This window comes from Phocoena phocoena, chromosome 19, assembly GCF_963924675.1.
Source record: "Phocoena phocoena chromosome 19, mPhoPho1.1, whole genome shotgun sequence".
Lineage (NCBI taxonomy): Eukaryota > Metazoa > Chordata > Mammalia > Artiodactyla > Phocoenidae > Phocoena > Phocoena phocoena.
Window position 1 is genome coordinate 58,491,473 of NC_089237.1, and position 21,152 is coordinate 58,512,624.

The window sequence follows — 21,152 nt, forward strand, 5'->3', positions numbered from 1 at the left end:
TAGTAATAGAGCATAATTCATTGACTAAAATCGGAAAGCATGATGTAACCTTATTGATATAAATGAAGGAAGAAAAACTCTTTTTTTTTTACAGAAAAAACCCAATCTGACTTCACGCTGATTCATCCAATTCTCGTCCAACAACACAGGGCTCTTCCTCGCCTTCCCCTTCTAGGTCCAGGTCTCCCTCCTTCCCTGGAGAGAACCCTGGTTCCAAACAGCTTTGCTGTATTTAGTCGTTTATGGGGTTTCCCACGATACTCACACACTTGTCCCAGAATTGCCACACTGATTCCACTGCCCATAGAAAACCTAAGCAAAGGTCAAGATTATCTTCAGTCCTTGTTGACCTTAGGATTGCCATCCCGCTGAAGGTGCCCGGTGTTTAAATCAGAAGAGGCATCTTCTGAACTGGGCTTTGATGGATGAATAGGAGTCTCCTGGGAAGTGAAAGGGGAAGAGAGCACCAGGCAGAGGGCCTTGCGTGTGGAAAGGCTGGAGGACGAAATGGACATGTGGGGTGTCCCTCGGCCGTGGCTGGAGCCCGTGTTTGTTCAGACAGTAGGGGAGTAACAAAGGATGAGTCTGGAGAACTGGGGGTGGGGGCAGCGGCTTGGAAGGGCCCTGGTTGTCAGTCAAGGAGCGTGGGGTCGATGCAGCAGGCAGTGGGAAGTCACAGGAGGCATCGGAGCTTAGAAACTGTGGAGGGGACATCGGCAAATGAGGGGGCGTGGCTGGGACCGCAAGACACAGTGTCTGAGCTGGGGATGGCTTTGCAGCGTTTCTGCTCTGGGTCCTCAGTTTTTATCATCTGTAATGTGGGTGCAGGAGGAGGACCCACTCCCAGGGCTGCCCGGGGACTCCCTGGGGTCTGAGGTGGGCCTGCGGCTCACACGCCCTGTTCTGGGACATCTCTGCTTCCTGTTTCTCCTGTCAGGGGAAGTCTCGGTCTCAGCTTCAAAAGCACAAACACGCTCTCAAAACAAAGGAAGACGGTCCTCGACTGCAGAGGAAGCAGGAAGCTACTGGCCCTGCTCAGAGCCCGGCTGCCGGGGCTCGGGGACGGCGGCATGGAGTCCGTGGCTCTGTACAGCTTCCAGGCCACAGAGAGCGATGAGCTGGCCTTCAACAAGGGGGACACACTCAAGGTAAGGTGGCCAGAGCCGGCTCAGCTGGCCTCGCATGGGATGGGGGGGGGGGTGCTTAAAACCAGGGCCCGGACAGCCCCCCAAACGGAGTTCAGTCTCTGGAGGAAGACGGGCCCGGCTTATCCAGTTATCAAGTCTGTGACTCTGGACAATCCACCTCCACCCTCTGAGCCTCAGTTTCCCCATCTGAGAAATGGGGAGATAGTTAGTGATCCCTCCTTTGGGGGCCGTTGTGAGGGTTCAAGGAGACATCAGCCTAGAGCCTGGCAGGGGTTGAGTCAACACCGTTTCCCAGGAAAGAATTTGAAAAGACAGCTGGGGACAGAGAGAGAGAGGAAGAGGCAGAGACGGATGCAGAGGGACAGAGAGAGGGTCTTGGGAATGAAGTACACACACTAACCTATCGGGGCTAAAACAACTCTGATTAGGGGTCCAGACGAGCTTCCCTGCAGGTGAGAAAGGGGAAGATAAGCCTCACCACCGCTCAGCTCCCTTGTGTGGCCTCTGGAGGAACACACGCCTTCCAGGGCGACCCCGGCAGATGGGCTCCCGGGCTCTGTCTCTCAGGAAATGTCCCTGCTTTCAAGTCTGCATCTGGAAGCAGAGCTCAGGGCCCTGATTTGGGAGGGGCCGTGCCACAAGTCGGGCGCTGGAGCTGCCACCAAGTCACGCTCAGGAAGCCCCTGCCCTTCCCTGGGCCTCGGTCTCTGCACCGGCACGGTGGGCATGAGGCTTCCAGTCTGAGCCGGGGCCCAGGAAGGGACAGGGCCTCCGTGTGCCGACCCCGTACAGAGCCCCGGGTCCGAGCTCAGCAGTGCACATCAACACCCATTTAAGCTGCTGAGGCCCCATTTCACAGGTGATTAAATGAGGCACGGGCAGGCGCCACCGCTTGCCTGGTGTGGGGTCAGAGGTGAACCCCTGTCCTTTGACTCTGGAACCTGCATTCGGAACCCCGTGGCACTGAACAGCTGGGCTAGGTCAGGAGGTGGACGGTTCCAAGAAGAACCGCATCTTTTTGAGGATGTCCCCCTTTCTCTGTGCTGGGATGCCAGGCCTGGGCCCCCCTGAGTGGCTGGTGGGGGGACCTGTGGACGTGTGGCCAGCTGGGGATGGGGCAGGCTTGACACCAGCACCACCTAGCCAGGGCACAAGACTCTTGAGATCCAGGTCTGTTTCAGAGGCCTCGTTTGCCGATCCAAGAGCAGTTTGGGGTCTCTAGTTCCAGACTTTGGGGCTTGAGAGGCAGTGGAGCAGTGGGGCGCTTGGAAATGGGATGACCGGTGGGTTCTACCTGAGGTTCAGAGGGATGAACCAGGGTGGAGGGAGTAGATCCGTGGGGTCCCCCAAGGCAAGTGTTGTAAAGACGGTGACACCCCCGCTTCCCTCCTGGACGCCTGTGCTCACCCCTGCCCACCCAAGATTGGCCAAGTTTCCCACTAAGCTTTGATAGAGCGTTGGCCGACTCCTGCTGTGTTTGCTTCTAACCGAGCCTCCTGAGGGCAGGGACATAAAACAGTGCCTGGCACAGGGCAGGCCCTCAGCAAGACACGGGGGTGTCGAAGGAATGAAGGAAGGAAGGAAGGAGATGTTAGCCGAGATCCTGGCTAAGACCCCAATAGGATTTGCTCCTAGTGTCCGTGGAGACCCAGGAGGGGACCTTTCAAGGAATGACAGGCCACCGGAGGGGCTGCTTTTTCTTTCCTTCATTCAACAAACCCTTGTTGAGCCCTCGAGTACCTGCTCAGCACCAGGCCTTGTCCTAAGTGCTGAGGACACAGCAGTGGACGAAGCCCAGTCCCTGCCCTCCCGGAGCGGACCTTCCAGAGGGTGCGTGCTGTCAGGAGGTGACAAGTGGGTGGAAGAAATCACCTGGGGAGATGGAATGGAGAGGGTGGGTGGGAGGGAGGGGCAGAGGGACAGCTTTAGATGGCGGGGTGGTGGTGGTGGTGGTGGTCAGGGCAGTCTCTCAAAAGAGACGACACCTGAGCCGAGAGCTGAAGGATGAGCAGGACACAGCCATGCAAAGAGCCGGGGGAGGAGAGTGGTTGGAGAGAACGCAGCAGGTGGGGCTGTGGGGCGCGGGCGAGTTTGCAGTGTGGACGCACCCTAGCTACCTGCCCAGGGGCGGCACAAAATATCACACACCCTCTAAGAATGCTCTTTGGGGAGGGGGGCGTTTAACGACGTAAAAATGCTCGTGAAGCAACGTCAAGTGGCAAAAAAGCAAAATGCAAAGGAACATGCGCAGAGGTAATCAATAATAATCGATAGATATTATTAGCTTTAGGGATGGGAAACTGACATTCATGCGTTGGCTTTGCGCCTAGAAAAAAACACCAGAAAGAATGTCTTGAGGAGCTGGCGGTCACTCCTGGGAGGCATGCTGTGAGCAAATCACGCTTCCTTGTTCACACGTCTGCCTCTCCTCACAGGACAGAGATGAGCAAGTGATCCTTCCAGGGCCAGACGTGGAGTTGGGGGGGGGTCCTTCCTCTCACAGCTGTACAGGTGCCGGGTCAAAGCCTGCCTTGACTTAAAATTTTTCTTTTAATTTAAAAAACATATAAAAAATTTTTGGCCAGGCTGCACGGTATGCAGGATCTTCGTTCCCCAGCCAGGTATTGAACCCGTGCCCTCTGCAGTGGAAGCTTGGAGTCCTAACGACTGGACCCCGTGGGAAGTCCCTGATTTAAGAGTTTGATGGAGTTTTTCGCACTAAATTTTAAATAGACTATTTTTAAGAGTTAATTAATTTTTGGTTCCGTTGGGTCTTCGTTGCTGCGCGCGGGCTTTCTCTAGTTGCAGCGAGCTGGGGCTACTCTTCATCGCGGTGCGCGGGCTTCTCATTGCGGTGGCTTCTCTTGTTGCGGAGGACGGGCTGTAGATGCGCGGGCTTCAGTAGTTGTGGCACGTGGGCTCAGTAGTTGTGGCTCGCGGGCTCTACAGCGCAGGCTCAGTAGTTGTGGCACACTGGCTTAGTTGCTCCACGGCATGTGGGATCTTCCCAGACCGGGGCTCAAACCCGTGTCCCCTGCATTGGTAGGCGTATTCTTAACCACTGCGCCACCAGGGAAGTCCCTAAATAGACTCTTTTGAAAACAGTTTGAAATGTACAGAAAAATCGAGAAGATGGTACAGAGGAATTCCAATCTGACACCCTGCCGCCCCTTCCCACCGCCCACACACACTCGCACACCCTTGGTAACATTTTATATTATTAACCTGGTACATTTGTTACATTAATGGAGCAATATGGATATATTATTATTAGCTAATGACCATATTCAGAAATTTTGATTTTTTAACATATTCCTTTAAAATATTCTTTATCTTGATTCCTGACTTTTTTGGAGCTCCCTTAAAGTTTGTACCCAAAGTGCCTCACCCATCCCACGCTAGTCCAGGGTCTCATTTCTGTAACCATAAAAACGTGGCTGTGATGTCACCCTGTGTCCCCTCTCCCTCCCCCGGGCCGGGGACAGCGGGTGGGACTGGTGGCTGAGCTCCACGACCTGTCCCTTTGTGAGCATGTTTCCTGCGCGCTGGCTGTGGGCCAGGCCTGTCCCAGCCCAGCAGGGACCGGCGGACACGCAGATCCCAGCCTCTGGGAGCCAGCAACGATGCTACTCTTCCAGTCTGAGCTCTGCTCTTAGACGAAAGCCCGGTGGCACGTGGACCCACTCTGGACAAGGGGCCCCAAATGTCACTTCCCTGGAACAAAGCCCCCCTCGCCGACGGGCAGGCGTTTCTGGGTGCACAGGACCCCGCTGCTCCCCACTGGAGGAAAGATGTGGGTGGCGGCTTCACCTCCACCTCTTCACTCACAGCCTGGCCCCCAGGACCCAGACTCGGGGAGCCCACGGCCTCTTGGCATTTCCCCGGTGGTGGCCGGTGCACCTCAGGCCCGACCCAGCCACCCTGAGCTTCCCCACCTCCTCTCACACCTGTTGCACAGCAGCTGACGGTCACGACCGCCTGCCGGCGCTCAGGCCCACAGCCTGGGGTTGTCTCGGCTGTTTCCTCTCCGTCTCATGTATCTCGCCTGTCAGCCGCTCTGCCAAAACCTACCCCAGATCTGACCACGTCTCAGCAGCCCCAGTCCAGGCCCCGTTCACCGCTCACCTGGGCCTGCTCTTCACAGACCCCTCGTCCCCCCGAGTCCTGGCGCACAAGACCTTCAAGCTCTCACCCTCCCCGTTCAGCTCACAGCACTGCCCGCCTCAACCGCAGACACAGAGCTCGCTCCCACCTTAGGGCCTTGGCACTGGCTGTTCCCCCTGCCTTGGACACTGTTTCCCACATCTTCTCATGTCTCATTCCTTCCTGTAATTTGGGCCTCAGCTCATGTGCCACCTCCTCAGAGAGGCCTTTCTTGCCCGCCCCCACCTGTCCCCTGTTGACAATCCCCCTGCCCCCAACCAGGTATCTTCCTTCTACGTCACCCTGACGTATGTTTTCAGACCACGGAGCAGAACATTAAATTACCTTGTTTACTTGTGTCCTTCCTGTTTCTTGTCTGCCTCTGCCACTAAAACGTGACCTCCTGCTTCCTGCTATATCACCGGGCTGGGTACAGCGCCTGGCACGCAGGAGGTGCTCCGTGGCCGCACTGGCCAGGGGACGGTGGCACAAGACCGCACCCAGGAGAAGGGCACTGCAGGGGCAAAGCAGGGGCAGGCCGAGGTGTGAGCCTCACCAGGGAAGGTCGGGAATTCCCATGTCTCAGAGGGTCTGGGGGCTTTGAACAATGTTAACAGCAAGAATTCAGCTAATACAACCAATCAGAACATTTCTGGGTCTTTCCTTGGAGGGGAGGTGACAGGAAAACAAAACCAAAACAAAACTGGGATAGATTAGATACATCACATCCACATGTCCACACAGGATTTTGCAGGTCACAAAACACTGCCATGTGCCATGTAGGCCGTAGATGTGCCCATTTTACAGATGTGGAAACTGATGCCAGGGCTGTGGAGAGAGTCAGCGACAGGCAGAGTGGTCTAGAGCCCGAGGCCCCCAAGAATCTTCACCGAGTCTGTGACCCGCAGGCCCTAATTTTCTCATTAAGTTGGGGGAGTTTTTTGTTTTGTTTAGTTTTCAGCAAAAGTTATCCTGAGTCAGCCACCTGTTTCCGGCTTTCCCTGGGGACGCTGGTCTGGCCCAGACTGCGGGGGCAGGAAGGAGGGGCTCAAGGGACCTGGCAGACAGACGAGGGAGGGGCCAGGCCTGGGCCCAGGGGGCAAATCTCAGCTCCTCTTGGTAAAACCAAACCACCTGAGTTGCTGTCGCAGCCTTTGCTCCCATGGTGCTCCCTGCTTGGGCTGCGGATCTGCGTCTGATTTTTTGTCTCAACCAATTATCCCCACTGGGGTTGACCTGACGTGGGGACCTGTTCTGGGACTTAGGGGAGAGATGACCCCCGGGTTGGGGTCCAGAGACAATGTGGGAGGAGGCACAGGGTGAAGACCGGGGCGGGGGGGACCCGGTCCTAAGACCCTGCCGTGTGGCCCTGCTCCCCTCCCGTCTGGGCCTGTCTCCTCCTCTGTGAAGTAGCCTTTGGTGAAGGCGGCCTCGGGGGCTGGTGTGAGAACGGGTGACACATGGCGAGCCCGCCCAGGGAGTGGGGAGGGAGCCCAAGCGTCCCACTCGCCCGCCCGTAGCGGACCCCCCACCCCGCTCAGGTTTCGGTTCCCCTCGGCCCACCTGCGAGGCGAGGGGGTGTCTGTGATCCGAGCAGCCAGGCCTCGGCCCCGCCGCAGCGCAGAGGCCTCTCGTTCGCTCCCCGGTGTCTGAAGCCCCCGTCTGATCATCAGCCCTGAGCTCAGACGTGAAGCTTGTAAATGCAAGTGACCCCCGTGACCACCGCTCGGCGGGGCCTCCGCAGACCTACCCCCGACCCCCGGCTCTGTGCCTCGTATCAACTGCTGTGGGCCCCCCATGTTCAGGGCCACAGCTCAGGGACTGAGGGGCCCCAGATCTGTCCCCCAGCACCCAGGGGTCTGGGTGGCACGACCTGAGAGTCGCGCTCCAGCTCCCCCCGTAAGCTCAAGCCACCAACCAAATTCTCCTCTGTGACCCCTGGACCGTGGAGTCACCCTGCGACCTCGCTCTCCTCCGGAAATTGGGCCCCAGGGCTGGTGTGGGCCTTCAGCAGGGGACAGCTGTCCCTCCTAGGTGACCAGGTGACCGTGTCTCTCCCGCCCGCAGATTTTGAACATGGAAGACGACCAGAACTGGTACAAGGCCGAGCTCCGGGGTGCAGAGGGGTTCGTCCCCAAGAACTACATCCACGTCAAGCCCCACCCGTGAGTGGCAGGCCCCCCCGCCCCCGCATGTCCTCAGGGCCCCCCCTCACCCCCAGCCCTGAAGCCAAACGTCCACACCCAGCCTGGCCGAGGCTGAGCTGAGCTGCCTGCAAGTCCTCAGCCCGGCCTCCCGCCATCTGTCTGGGGACCCCCGTCTCTTCCCCAAGCAGAGGTGGAGGACAGAGATGTGAGGACTTGTCCCAAGTGGTGGCAGTCGGGGCCAGCCCAGGCCACGACACTAGGACCTGGGACACTGGAGAGCATCCCGGTAGGGGCCCTGGATAGGACAGGGCCCTGGGCGCTCAGCCAGCAGGGCCCCTGGCTGCTGTGTGGCCTCAGGCAGACCCCTGCTCTCTCTGTTCCTCAGTTTCCCTACCTGCAACACAAGGAGGGCCAAGGCTCCTCTAAGAGGCCGACTCAGCCCTGCGCTGGGGTGGGGAGTGAGGGGTCGTGGAGGGACAGGAAGGAGGCAGACCTGTGGGCAGGGGAGCTGACATGGGCTGAGCAGGGTCTGGGACAGGGCGGAGAGGGAGCCACGAGGAGCCCAGGTATCCTCGGGCTTGGGACCAGCTGTCCCAGGGAAGCCCCCGTCAGACTTCCAGTGCTGAAAGCCCTGTTCTCGGCCCCGGAACAGGCCTAAGTGGCCAAGAATCTGGGAAAAACCAAATGGATATTCACAGAGTGGTGGCTGAAGTAGCCCCAAGTCACAGTCGCTCGCTCGGTCATTTGCCGAACACTGGCCACTGCCTGAGGGGACTCACCTGGGTGATGCTGGGGACACGTGATGAGATGCTGGGGTCAGAGCAGTTGTGTCCTGTGGGAGAGACAGGACATAAAGAAACTATGACAAGGGAAGGCGGTCAGCATCGAGATAATTAACCAGGGAGGGCTTCTCAGAAGAGGTGGCAACAAGTGAGGTTTTGAAGCATGTGTGTAGGAGTTAGCTAATGAGAAAAAGAGAAGGGCATTCCTGGGAGCGGGAACGAGAACCCCTGGCAGTGGGACCAGCAGGAGAGCCTCAAACGCCCGGTGGAGGGTGGTGGGAGCCATGGAGGCATTTGAGCCGGGTGGGGAGTGGAACTCCTGCAGAGGTGAAGGCAGGTCAGGGCCCGTGTGTGGCTGTGGGGTGGACGGGAGGGAGGTGCAGGGCCAGGGTGGGGCCTGGAGGTCACTTCCTCTTTACCGGTCTTCGAGTTATTTCCAAAGCTGCCACCACCTCGGACCTCCTGTGTTGGGCAAGGGCCCGACCCACCCAGGTCCCCTGCCTGGGCTCCAGGCCCGCAGGGTCCCTCTGGGCTGTGTGACCTTGGGCAGGGGCCTGTCCTCCAGCCTTAGAGGCTTTCTGTCATAAAGGGAGAGAGACAGCGAGAACCCGGCCAGGGCCAGGCCAGTGGAGGACACGGGGGGAGCGGGAGCCTCTGGGGGGAGGCTGTGACACGGTGAAGGCCAGGAGGTTGGGAGGTAGGAGGCCGCTGAGAAGCCCAAGCAGTGGCTTCTGTTTGCTCAGGAGGAAAGAAGAGCTGAAAGGTTTTGGGGCCACGCCCGTCGGGGCAACGCTGGTGGTTCAGGCAAGCCTCCACCAGGGCAGCTGGGAGCCATGGAGGGTTCCCGTGTCTGACGGCCCTGGGCTCCCTGGGGCTGGCTCTGGCCGCATGAGTCTGGGACAGAGTAGGGATGGGGGTCAGGCCGCATGCTCACCTGCCTGAAGCCGTGCCCAGATGCATCCTTGGCTAACCTCAGCCCCTGCCCTGGCCCCGAAATAGCAGTGGGGAAAGTCCAGCTCTGTGCCTGACTCAGCCCGTCAGGCTCCAGGGTGTGGGGCGGGGGCAGGGCAGGGGTCCCAGGGGGCCTCGTGTCTACACCAGGCCACTCCTTCCCTGAGCTCCACCATCACCTCCGCCTGCCCAGGGAGCCCACGGAGGGGGGGCCGTGAGCCTCACGGGCAGGGGTCACCGAGGCACCTGACGCAGCCGCGTGGCCGGTGGGCGTTGAGGAGGGCTTCCTGGAGGATGGCTTTCTGGAGGACGGCTTCCTGGAGGACGGCTTCCTGGAGGAGGGCGTGGTCTGCTGGGCCCGGAAAGTAGAGTAGAAGTTTGTTGGGAGGGCCGCAGACAGGCTAATGGGTGACACGTGGGAGGAGTTCACAGCAGCAGCGGTGAACACCTGCAGGCGGCAGCGCCCTCCTCCTCCCAAGGGCCCTGCGAGCTGGGTGCTCTCGTCAAGGTCTTGTGGGCAAGGAGGTGGCGGCACAGAGAGGTTGAGTGGCTTGTCCGGGGTCACACAGCTGGCAAGAGGCAGAGTGAGATCTGCCGCCAGTGCTGTGGGCCCCGGCTGTGCTCACTGGGAGGGGATGGAGGAACTGTTAAGAACAGCTGGGGGAAGGGGGTGGGCTGGGGGAGAGTCGGAGGCCAGAGAATTGCGGAGCAACTTTTGGGGATCCCTGCCCTTCCCTGGGCCTCAATTTCCACATCATTAAAATGGGGACTAAGCGAGGCGTCCACGCGTGGAGCCAGCTGTGCTCTGGGGCATCGGGAGTGCTGCTTTTCTGGCACCCTGTCCCCGAGCCACCGAGGACCTGGTCGGGGCAGGGCGGGCCTCCTCGAGGCTGTGGTTGCAAAATCCTTTGAGGGTGACAGCCGCCCACACGCTGATGCCTCCTGTGGAGTTTTGTGGGTTCTTTGGAAACTCCCACGCAGGGCCCTGTTGGACCCCTGTTCCTGTGGCAGCACTGCACCTGGGGCCTGCTGGGGGCTCCCCAGAGGAGCGCCCTTCCGGGGCCCCCTGAGCTCAGCCTCTGGCTTGGAGGCCTCATCCGGGACTCTCAGACTCCAGAGACCCAGGCCGAGCTCTTGGAGGTTCCCTGGAGCCCCGCCTTCGGCCCCCACCTCCACTGCCTCCCCTCCACCCGCCCAGAGATGGGCCTACGGTCCCCCCCATTTTGGGGGTCAGCGATGGGCTAGAACCTCACTTCTGGGTGGGGGGCTCTGAGACACCATGTCAGGACCAGGACTTTATTTCGGACTGGAAAGCAGGCAGAGAGGGAGCCGGTGGCACTGCCACTACTGGCGGCCCCGGGCAACAGGCTCTCCCTGTGGCCAGAACCAGGGAGCCGGCACCCGAGCTTCGTGTCTGTCCTCCTGCCCCCGCCCCGTCATCACCTGAGAACATCCGGGGGCCCAACCTGCCCCGCACACAGGCCAATCACGTTAGTAAAAAGCCCTCGGAGGAACTGCAAGGGCTCACACGTGGCTGGCGGGTGGGGTTCCCGGCAGGACCCGGTCTGTGTGCACCTGAGCCTCTGTGCTGGGCCTGGAGGGCTCGCTGTCAACATCCTGATACAACAGGAAAAGTTCTGCCTCACATCCGCCCGGGGCCACCCTCAGACTCAGGAAGCTCGGTTGAAGGAGGGAAGGGAAATTGTACAGGGAAGGGAGGCTCCGGCGGCCCTCAGGGCACCAAGGTCCCACCCGGGAGACTCCACCTGCTCTGGGCCTCAGTTCCTCCACTAAGGGACTGGGCTCAAATCCAGGGGCCAAGAAGCCAGCCAGAGACCACCTGGACCCTCCGAGGGTGGGCGAGCCCCAAAGAGCACAGTGGGCAGGGCTGGAAGAGAAGCTGGATCCCAGCCTCTCACCCCCAGGCCCTGCCAGACCCTCGGCATTTACAAGGCACCTTCTGTATACCCAGTTCTGTTTGGTCAGAAAGAAAAGGGACTTGAACCTGTGAGAAAAAGTCCAGGTGGCCTCAGGCCGTGCATCTGTGAAATGGGTACAGGGAGAGACCCTTCCTCACCAGATCAAAGCTGCTATTTTGGGGGGGGGGGTCATCTTTTAAAATATTTTTTTACTTTTAAGAATCTGAAATGGAAAAGCCCAGCTGGGGTTGGCTGGGTTGGGGTTCACCGAGGTGTGTGTTTGCCTGGTGTGGTGGGAAATGCTTGGGCTCAGGAGCCAGAATGCTGGGACTGGGCCCAACTCCTGCCTTTCACAGCGCATGACCTTGGCCTCCCTGGGTAAAGTCGGTGCCGTTGTATTTCCTGTGTCTCGGGACTGCTGTGAGGACCTGGCAGTGTTGGGTGGCTGGCATAGGGGCAGGGTAGCCTGGCCTCCCCCGCCTCACCTGCCCCCTCTCTGCAGGTGGTACTCGGGCAGGATTTCCCGGCAGCTGGCAGAAGAAATTCTGACGAAGCGGAACCACCCGGGAGCCTTCCTGATCCGGGAGAGTGAGAGCTCCCCAGGGGAGTTCTCCGTCTCTGTGAAGTGAGTTCTGACCCAGGGTATGTGGAGGAGGGTGGCCAGGGACAGGCCTGCAGGGTGTGGAGGGAACCACAAATGCCTGGAAGCAGGCGACCCTCTGGGGGTCGGGGATGATGCAGACCCCAGGGTGTGGCCCGGAGCAGGAGGGTTCCACGTGGCTTGGGCTGGCTGTGAGGCCTCGAGCGCCGGGCTGAAGGCTTGGCCATTGTTCTACAGCAGCAAGTCACCAGGGGAGATTGATGTGGTGGGGCTGGGGGTGGGAGAGCAACAGGGCACCCAGGGCAGGTGTCCAGGATGTGCTCCAGACAGGGTTCCCCTGTGTGCTACGTAGTGGACAGGATGGACCCTGGGGCCAGGCTGCTTGGGTTCAGATTCTGGCTCTGCCATTTCCTGACTGTGTGACTTTGGGCAAGTCCCTTAACTTCTCTGTGCCTGTTTCCTCACATGTAAAATGGGTTATTGCAAAGAATATATGAGTCATTCTATTTAGAGCCATTAGAGTAGTGGCTGGCGCGGAGGCAGGGTGGCAGCCTCTGGGCAGCTCAGGACCCAATCCCAAAGGTCACAATCGGGCAATGGAGGAATCCAGGCTGGAAGGAAGGGGCAGGAACTGGGGTCGGGGGTAAAGGGGTCAGGGCCCCAGCTGGTCTCTGTCCTTCCTACTCCCAGCGCCTGGAACAGTAGGATCTAGGTGCAGCAATTCAAGGAATTGTCACTGAGCTACATGCCACGTGCCAGGCTGTTCTAGGGACTTGGGAAATGACAGTGAAAAAAAACAAAGTTGCTGCCCTTTGGGGTTTATATCTTAGTGGGGGAGGCAGACTGAACACATGAAAAAAGGAGACAAATGAATATAGCAGGAGCCAGTGGGCAGGGATCTGAACCTGGCGGTGGAGGCCGCCTGGGGCCCAGGAGTGAGGATCCGGAAGGAGAGGCTTCCAGGCAGAGGGAACAGAAATTGCAAAGACCCTGGGGTGGGAATGCGCCTGGGGTGAGTGGGGCAGAGCCAGCAACGGGGGGTCACAGCCAGAGAGATGGGCCTGACAGGTCCCGATGGGAAACCCCAGGGCAACAGGGCCCTGCAGAGGGTCAGCCCAGGTGGCTCAACCTTTGGGTGTGTGTGTGTGCAGGACAGGGGAGGAGTCCCCGAGGGAGCGGGGGCCCAGGGTCTCCATGACGCCCGACTGAGGGAAGTTCAGTGGCAGCAGACACTCCACAGGGTGGAGGAGGTGACATCTGAGCTGGGCCCCGAAGCATGAGTAGGAGTTTGGTGCACAAAGAGGGGAGAGGGGATGCCAGGCCCAGGGAACAGCGTGTGCAAAGACCCAGAGGTGGGGCAGAGAGAGGTGGGCTTGGACAGCAAGGCATTTGTCTGACCAGGAGGGGAGACAGGCAGTTCTGCGGAGCCAGCACCAATGCTACCTTGGGAAGGGGCTGTGGGAGTGTCCCTCTGAGAAATCCCAGCACATGCCCCCTCCCCCCCACACCCCAGGCATCCTGGCCAGGCCCCCTCCCCCAGCTCAGAACCGGAACCTTGGGCCCCAGGGCTGTGGTGTGCTCACAGGACCACCAGGTGGCGCCCTCCAGCTTCGGTTTCGTCCCCCGGGGCCGGGACCGGGTCCCGCCCCGACTCTGGTCCGTCGTCTCTTACGGGGGGCCTTTCAGGGCCCTTGGAGGGCCACTGGGCAGGGATCAGAGCAGGAAACAGACTCAGGGCAGCTAGGAGGGGGGATTTTGAGCAAGAATCTCAGCTCTGGTACTTCTCCTGTATAACCCTGGGCAAGGTACCCCAGCCTGTTTCCTCGTCCGTAAAATGAACATCTGTGTAAGGTTCTTAGCGTGATGCTGGCACACGGCGAGTCCTCCCCAAATGCCAGCTATGTAATCATCACCATGTTGACCCTCCCAGGGCCACACCGCGCCTCCTGGCCCACGCCCCAGGGTCCCGGGCTCTTAGCAAAGGGCCAGTGGCCACGTGGGGGCGGGGAGCCCGTTTCTCGTCCTGGCCTTGCCCTGGACCTGCTGCGTGACCTCAGCAGATCCCGTCCCCGTCAGCTGTAACGGCCTCATCTGCAACGTGGAGATAGTAGCCCTGGACATCATGAAGACCAGTGACCCGATGGCCACCCTTCTGGGTGACGGTCACGCAGATCCGTGTGTGAGAGCATTTCCGCCCTCGCTGGCTGCGCTCCTGGGGACTCTGACCGCGTAGGCGTGGCGCCTCCTACACGCTCGTGCCGAGCCTCATAAAGCTGTCAGAGGTGGGGTTCACGGGCCTTGTTCTGCCTCACGGAGTGATGGTGGCCGCGGCTGGCTGCCCTTTACGAGTTTCCAGGGGGCTGCCCCCTCCACCTCTGGGAGCACGTCTGAGCTGGTGGCCAGCGGGCCGGGGCAGGGGCACACTGCCTGGGCTGTGTTACTTTTGCCCCACACTCTGATCCAGGCTGCCGTGGACACATTTCTGTGTCAGAAATGATGGTTTGCTCCCAAGTGAGATGTTTTACTTCTTTTCAGGCCAGGGGTGCCCTGGAGTCAATGATGTGTTTGCTCTGCTGCCCTGGTCGCTGAGCCCCTACTGTGCGCCAGGCCCTGTGCCTGGTGCTGGGGATTCAACCACCAACAAATCGGACGAAGCTCCCTGTCCTTTAGGCACTCACGTTCCACTGGGGTGACTCACAATTTTATACATGTATGTATGTATGTATGCATATATGTATATATATATATAATTTGCTAAATGATTAGTAAAATATATAAATCTTTGAAGATGATAAAGGCTCTTGGGAAAATGAAGCAGGAAAGAATGGGGGGGCACAATTTTATGCCCTCAAAGACAGGGAGGAAGTGACCCTGGAAGCCCAGTGTGCAGGTAAGGAAACAAAAGCTCAGAGACGTGCAGTAACTTGCCCAAGGTCACACAGCCAGAAAACAGTGGAGCTAGAGCCCACTGACCCTCTGTGACCTGAAAGACCAGGTCTACCGTTCCACTCTTCTTCCCTGAGGCCTAAAGACCCAGGGGGAGTCTGTCCCCACCGGCAGTCCCAAGGTCAGTTTGATTCTATCTCACGTTGGCTGCTGGAGAGGGAATCCACCCCCTCCCTTTTCACAGACGGGAAAACTGAGTCTAGAGAAGGGCCATGCCTAACGGAGATCACCTAGCGGGCAGTTAGCACCCTGGCCTCCACCCCGGGGATCCACAGGCCCTGACTGGGGGTGGGGGTGCGGTGCTGGGGCTCCTGACCTTACCCCAGCCTTGTTTATCTTCCCTGGGCTGCCGCTGCCACTCTCACCTCTGCTGCTGCCGCCACCAAGCCGGAAGAACCTGCTGGGCAGGACCGGTGGCTGCTAGCATCAGGCCCGAGTTCATCCTTGGGGTCTTCCGACAGCCCAGGGGCCAGGCCCAGCCCTCAGCCCCCTGGGTAGGTGGGCATGGGGGTCACACATAGAGACAAACACACCCATGGCGGCTCAGACAGGGATGTACACGTCTGGTCCCTCCCACAGAGCAGGGAGAGACACATGCACACACCCCAGGCTCTGCCCACTGTGGTGCACCAGCTCCAGGTGCCCCCTCTCCTGGCCGCGCCCGGGCCAGCCCACCGCCCCGTGACCCGGGTCCGCCCTTCCCTCCAGCTCAGGAGGGCTCACCCCGCAGGGCCATCCTCCTTGCTCAGGGGCCATCTGGACTCAGACTCGGGCCTGGGGAGGCGGGAGACAGGCTAGCTGGGAGAGGGAGAGACTGCCCAAGTGCTGGGTCCTCGGGCCGGTCACATGGAGGCGGGTCACTGGTCAGGCCAGGGGCTGGGGCAGCAGGACGACCACACCCGCTCACAGATGCGGCAGCCCAGCTGGGCCCCGCTTTCCCACCACGAGCCACGCACAGGCTGGGGGGCTGGACCACGAGAGCATCCCAGGTTTGAGAATCTGCCGATTGTCAGGTTGCAAGGTTCTAGAACTCCTGGGTCCCTTGCCCCCTTCCCAGGTCTCGCCCCCTGACCTGGGTGTGATCAGGGAATGCTCCGTTCTGGGTGACCCTCTGGGTAAGATAAGCTTTTGAAGATAAACTTCAAACACCAAAGTGTTCAGGGTTGTGCTCATTTGGGGCTGAGATCTTTTCAAACCTCCCACACTCTCGTCCGCCTCTTACCCAGAGGACGGGGGCCGCCCGCACCCCGGGCTCCTTCTCGGGGCCGGCACGGAGTCAGGGCCTTCTGCCTCCCAGAATACGGTCCAGGGACCGGAAGAACCCTGAGCCCGCCGGAACAGGACACTAGGGAGTCCCAGGCTCGGGGGCGGCCCCCAGGGCCGAGGCTGCAGCAGGCCAGATGGGGCGGGAGGCACCTGCCTGCCTGGCCATCCTCCTCCCATCCCGGGACGTGGACACGCACATCCCACAGCCGACAGAGTGGCGGCTTAGCCATCTGGGAACCATGCCTGCTGACGGCACACGAGCGGCTTTGTCTCGGGCTGGGGATGATGGCTGTGTCTGGTCACAGAGTCTCAGGCCTTCTCTGGCCTCAGTTCTGTGCAGGGAACTTGCTGCCCTGAGAGTGGACACGTGTTAGAGGGGCTGGGACCGCAGCTCAGAGCCGGGAGGGGAGGGTCCAGGAACAGTGCAGCCCATGAGCACTGACCCCTCGGGCCATGCTGCTTCGCCCCTGAGCCCAGCCTCTCCAGACTGGGCTAGAGCTGGGCCGCCTCCCGCCTCCCTGCCTCTGGGTGTCTGTGAGCAGCGGGTTACAGGCAGGCTGTACAAGGGGCCGAGGAACCCAAGGAGTCCCCGGACTCTGACTGAGGGCACCTGAGGCAGCTTGCAGAGGTTGGGCCATTTTATGCGGGCCTTGAAGCATGATTAGGAGTTTGATTCAAGTTTGGAAGAAATAGTGTGTTTTTCAAGCCTGGAGGCATGCTTGAAAGTGGAGAGAGAGGTTCTGTGTGGTTTGGATCCTTGACTTGGGCAGGGTGGGAGGATTCCCCCGTCCTCCCACCCCAGACACACACACAGAACAGAAGGTATTTACCTGGAATAAATCTCTACCTTAAATCTTGCATCTTAATCTTTAACAAGGCAGCACACCAGCCCCAGGGCTGATAGGTGGAGGGAGTAAGCCACAGGCAGGGATGGGCAACTGGGGGGATGGACACCATACTCCTGTCCACGCCCTAGAAACACTTGGACTGTGGGCCTGCAGGAACTCAGGCTGCCCCAAGCCTGCACAGCCCGTCCTGGTCTAGAACGTGCTGTGTGTTCCAGGCAGGTCCCTCTGCCCTGCTGGCCGGTCTGGGAGACACAGGCTATCCCCTCTGCTGGGCTGGAAGGCGCTTGGTGGTGGTGGGTTGCAAGGCTGGGCAAAGGCTGGGAGAGGAGGCATCAGAGAGTATTGGAAGGAAACGAGGCTGGACGTGTCATCAGAGCCAGAACTTGAGACTGAGGTGTTAAGATTTTGCCCTGAGGGCAATGGGGAGCCATAGAAGGTTCTTGAGGTGGGGAGAGAATGTGGGGCAGGGAAGGACAGGAAGCATCCCACAGGCCTGAGCTCCTCTCACACCGGTGGCAGGATGGTCTTAGGACTCACCCCTCAAGGGACTGTAAGGGCTGGGAGGGGACGAGGTTGGGGAGGGAGAGGAGTGTTCAGGCTGGGGGACGTTGGAGAGAAGAGATGCTGGCTGACCACCTCTCTCAGAGAACCATTTACTGTTGCCAGTACACGAGCACTTCCCCAGAAGGGAGGTATTACGAGGAAACCGAGGTTCAGAGAAGTTAAGTGATTTGCTTTAGGTCACACAGCAAGAAAGTGGCCTGGTCCAAGGCCCACATCCTTTACTCCACACTCCACTGCCCGGCGGGGACTCACCGTGTCTTTCAAGGAGCCGGTCAATGGGGCCTGGGACCCCCTCCCCCCGCTCCTCTCCTCCTGACTCCAAGCCTCACCTGGAGAGAAAAAGGCCTGGTTGCGGGGGGCAGGGACGGGGGGAGGGCCCCAGCCGCCTTGGGCCCCTCTGAGGTGGTCTGTGTCCTCTCCCCTAGCTACGGGGACCAGGTGCAGCATTTCAAGGTGCTGCGTGAGGCCTCGGGGAAGTACTACCTGTGGGAGGAGAAGTTCAACTCTCTGAATGAGCTGGTCGCCTTCTACCGGACCAGAACCATCGCCAAGAAGCGGCAGGTCTTCCTGCGGGACGAGGAGCCCCTGGCCAAGGTGGGCGAGTGCGGCGGGCGGGCGAGGGGGCCTCTCCGCAGGGCCCCGAACCCCCTTCCCACGTGGCGGGAGGTGGGTCCAGCCCTGCTTCTAAAATCCGGCCCGGGCACTGCAGGGAGACAAGCAGGGCTGGGAAAGGGGAGGCCCGGGGAAGGAAGGGAAGGGGCAGGTGGAAACTCCCCGGGTAAACTGAGCCTGCTGGCTCTCAGCCAGGAGCGGTGCGTGGTGCCCAGTAGGTGCTCAGTGGTTGTCTGTTGACTGAGTGAAGGTACTGACACCGGCTGAGCCTCCTGGCCCCACCTACAGGTAGGACACTGAGGTTCAGGGAGTGATGTGACTACCCAAGGCCACCTGCCGGGTGGGGTCCGTGCTGGCTTCTGCTCCGTAGGGCGCGGGGCAGTGTGAGTGCTCGTGGGCAAGGTCCTGGCCGGGTGGAGCGGGGTCCGGCCGCCCCGGTCCTCATAGTAACAGCGATTTGCCGGCCAGCTCTTTCGTCCAGGGGCCCCGGGGACCAGCTCTCACGCTCATCAGGATGACGACACCAGCCAGTGGGCTTATTAGCCCCGACGTGCACTTCTACTTGGGAGGGGGTGTCGGCAAGGCCTGGGGCTGGAGGTCGGGACCCTGGACAGCCCAGTGAACTCGAGCTCTGCAGAGGACGGTGGGCACGGCTGTGGCCAAGGCCTGGGGAGGGGCTGCCGGGTCGCGGCTCCGGTCCTGCCTGTTCCTAGACTCCACCGCCTCGCCACGTGTGACCTTAGGGCCAGTTCATCCCTCACCTGGGCCTCAGTTTCCTCTCGGCCCGGTAGGGTGAACCCTGGGATCTGATATGTTGGGGAGTAAACAGTGTCTCGGGAGGAACCCCTGCCCGCACTCGGCCTGCTCTGCCCGGCCTGCCCCTGGGGGCCGGGCCAGCTCTCAGCTCAGTCCCAGGGGCTCTTCGCTCCAGTCCCCGCTGGGCCTGCCTCTCAGACCTCCATCCCCTCCCGTCGCTGCCTGGGCCAGCTCTGCCCTCGGCAAGTGTGAGGGGGCCAGGATGGAGCTGGGGGCTGCCGGAGGGCTCCCCAACACCCACCACCTTGCTCTGGCCTGGCCCCGGGGTCACCGGCCCTGCAGGGCGACTCCAGAGCTGGCTCAGTCCCCTGGGACCCACGCCCCCTCTTCCTTCCTGGGCAGAGAACCGCTAATTAGCCTGTCCGTGATGCTATGGCCCGTGCCGGCTACGATTCCGCAGGCTTGGGGCAGAGAGCCTGGTGGGCAGGCCGGGCCGGGGCACTGGCTGTGACCCTCATGGTGATGTGCCAGCAGGGGGCCCTCGTCTAGCTGCCATCTGAAGGGGGAGGCAGGGAACCAAGGCCCCCAGAAGGCAGGGACTCACCCAAGGTCACCTTGGGGCATAGACGGGACTGGAACCAGGCCTGAGAGAGGAAAGCAGTGTAAAGTGACATCCTTGCCCTCGAAGCCTGGCCAGGGGCAACAGCAGTGAACTGCTCGTAGCTACACATCACTTTATGTTTATAAGGCCTGTTCCTGTGGTTCTAGGGCCTGGGGTCAAAAGTTATCACGGCTGCTGCAGAGCGTGGGAAGAGATCCCGAGACGGGCAGGGTCCTAACCAAAGTCCCACGCTGAGGCCCAGGACTCAGTGGCCCTTGACCACTGGCCCTGTGGTCCCTACTGGGCCGCCAGGACACTGGCTGTGCCCTGCGTAGACACAGGGTCTGTGCCGCAGACATGCAGGGGGTGGGCAGCGGGAGGCCCACGGGCGGGGTGGCCATCGTCTGGAGCTGGATACAGAGCTGAGTTTGACCCCAGTTCTGCCCGAAAGACCCCTTTCCACCTGTGGGAAATCGCTTATCTTGGGGCCTCCGTGGGGACAGCCCGGCGGGGGCTCCTGAGGGGCCCCACTGACGGCTTCCTCTCCTCGCAGCCTCCCCGGGCCTGCTTTGCCCAGGCCCAGTTTGACTTCTCAGCCCAGGACCCCTCCCAGCTCAGCTTCCGCCGCGGTGACATCATCGAGGTCCTGGAGCGCCTTGACCCCTGCTGGTGGCGAGGCCGTCTCTGCGGGCGCATCGGCTTCTTCCCGCGGAGCTACGTCCAGCCGGTGCACCTGTGACCCAAGTGGGCCCAGGGGCAGAGCCAGTGGACCGGCCATCCACCGGGCACTGAGGTCCAGAGAGAGGACACAGGCACCCCCAGCCCAGGGCTTTGGACTGCAACGTAGGCCTCCTGACTGTCCGGCCGGCCTCCTGTGCTTCACGTCAACTGGGACGGGCCCAGCGCCCCGGAAAGACCGCCTCATTCAGGGCCCCTGGGCTAGGGGAGCTCCGGGGCCTCTGCCAGCCTCTTCCCATTGGCCATCAGCTGTGTGATGTTACAGGGTGGCCGGCAGGGCCCGCTCACTCCAAACACCAATGGCACCACCCCCAGGGAGGGCTGAGGACGCCTGGGTTCCACCTGCTGGGGGCTCAAGCCAAGGAACCACGGGCTGGGTGGGTGAGCACCCGCTGGGCCTGCCATCCCCTCCATCCAAAAGCCCCAAAGGCTGGCTACCGGGGAGGCGGCCAGGGCCCCGCACACCTGTGCCTGGAGTTGCTGGACAGACTCGGAGACTTTGGGCTCCACCTGGGATCCAGCGCCCCCGCCCACCACAGACACTTCGGGGGAGGCTGGAGGCCCTGAGGGAGGGTGGACAAGGGTGAAAGAAACGGAGGCTGCTACTCCTCCGCTGGCCCCGCGGGACGGACAAGCTCTGAGGGGCCGGCCCTGGACGCGGCCACCTGGGAGACATATTGTGCAGGCCCAGGTTCTACCCAGACCAGGGCCTCGGGGAGCGTGGGGGACTACAGCCCAGGTGGGGAGTTGCGGTCAGAGCTGGGCTCTGAGGGCCAGCAGCATCCAGAACGGGGCGGGCAGCCTCGGTGCAGCCCCAGCTTGAGGAAAGGCAGGGTGCCCACGGGGAAGGGGCCATCAGCGCAGTCCCAAGCAGGGGAGCCTGGGGCCCTCGGGGCGCAGGCAGACCGAGGGGGCTCGGAAAGGGCTTTGAATGCCAGGCCGGTGGTGGAGGGGCGGTGAGCAGGGAGAGGGCGGCAGGTGGGATGGGGCCGGAGCCAAGGGAGGGGGCGGAGAGGGGCTCCCTCTGCCCAGCGCTGGCCCGAGACCCTGGAGCCCTGAGCTCTGGCAGATTCGCTGCTCACGACCTGGGCCCATGAACTCAAAATAAAAACAGTAGAAGAGTAAAAGGA

The 21,152-nt window shown here is 60.8% G+C and overlaps 1 protein-coding gene across 1 annotated transcript; it reads left to right on the top strand.

Moving 5' to 3' along the window:
• The first annotated feature begins 1,070 nt into the window (after nt 1-1,070).
• GRAP (GRB2 related adaptor protein) lies at nt 1,071-20,023 on the top strand. The gene is made up of 5 exons (XM_065897615.1): nt 1,071-1,148; nt 7,359-7,456; nt 11,593-11,715; nt 17,741-17,909; nt 19,838-20,023. Exons 1-5 carry the CDS (start codon nt 1,071-1,073, stop codon nt 20,021-20,023), a joined length of 654 nt encoding a protein of 217 aa, XP_065753687.1.
• Nucleotides 20,024-21,152: the final 1,129 nt, after the last annotated feature.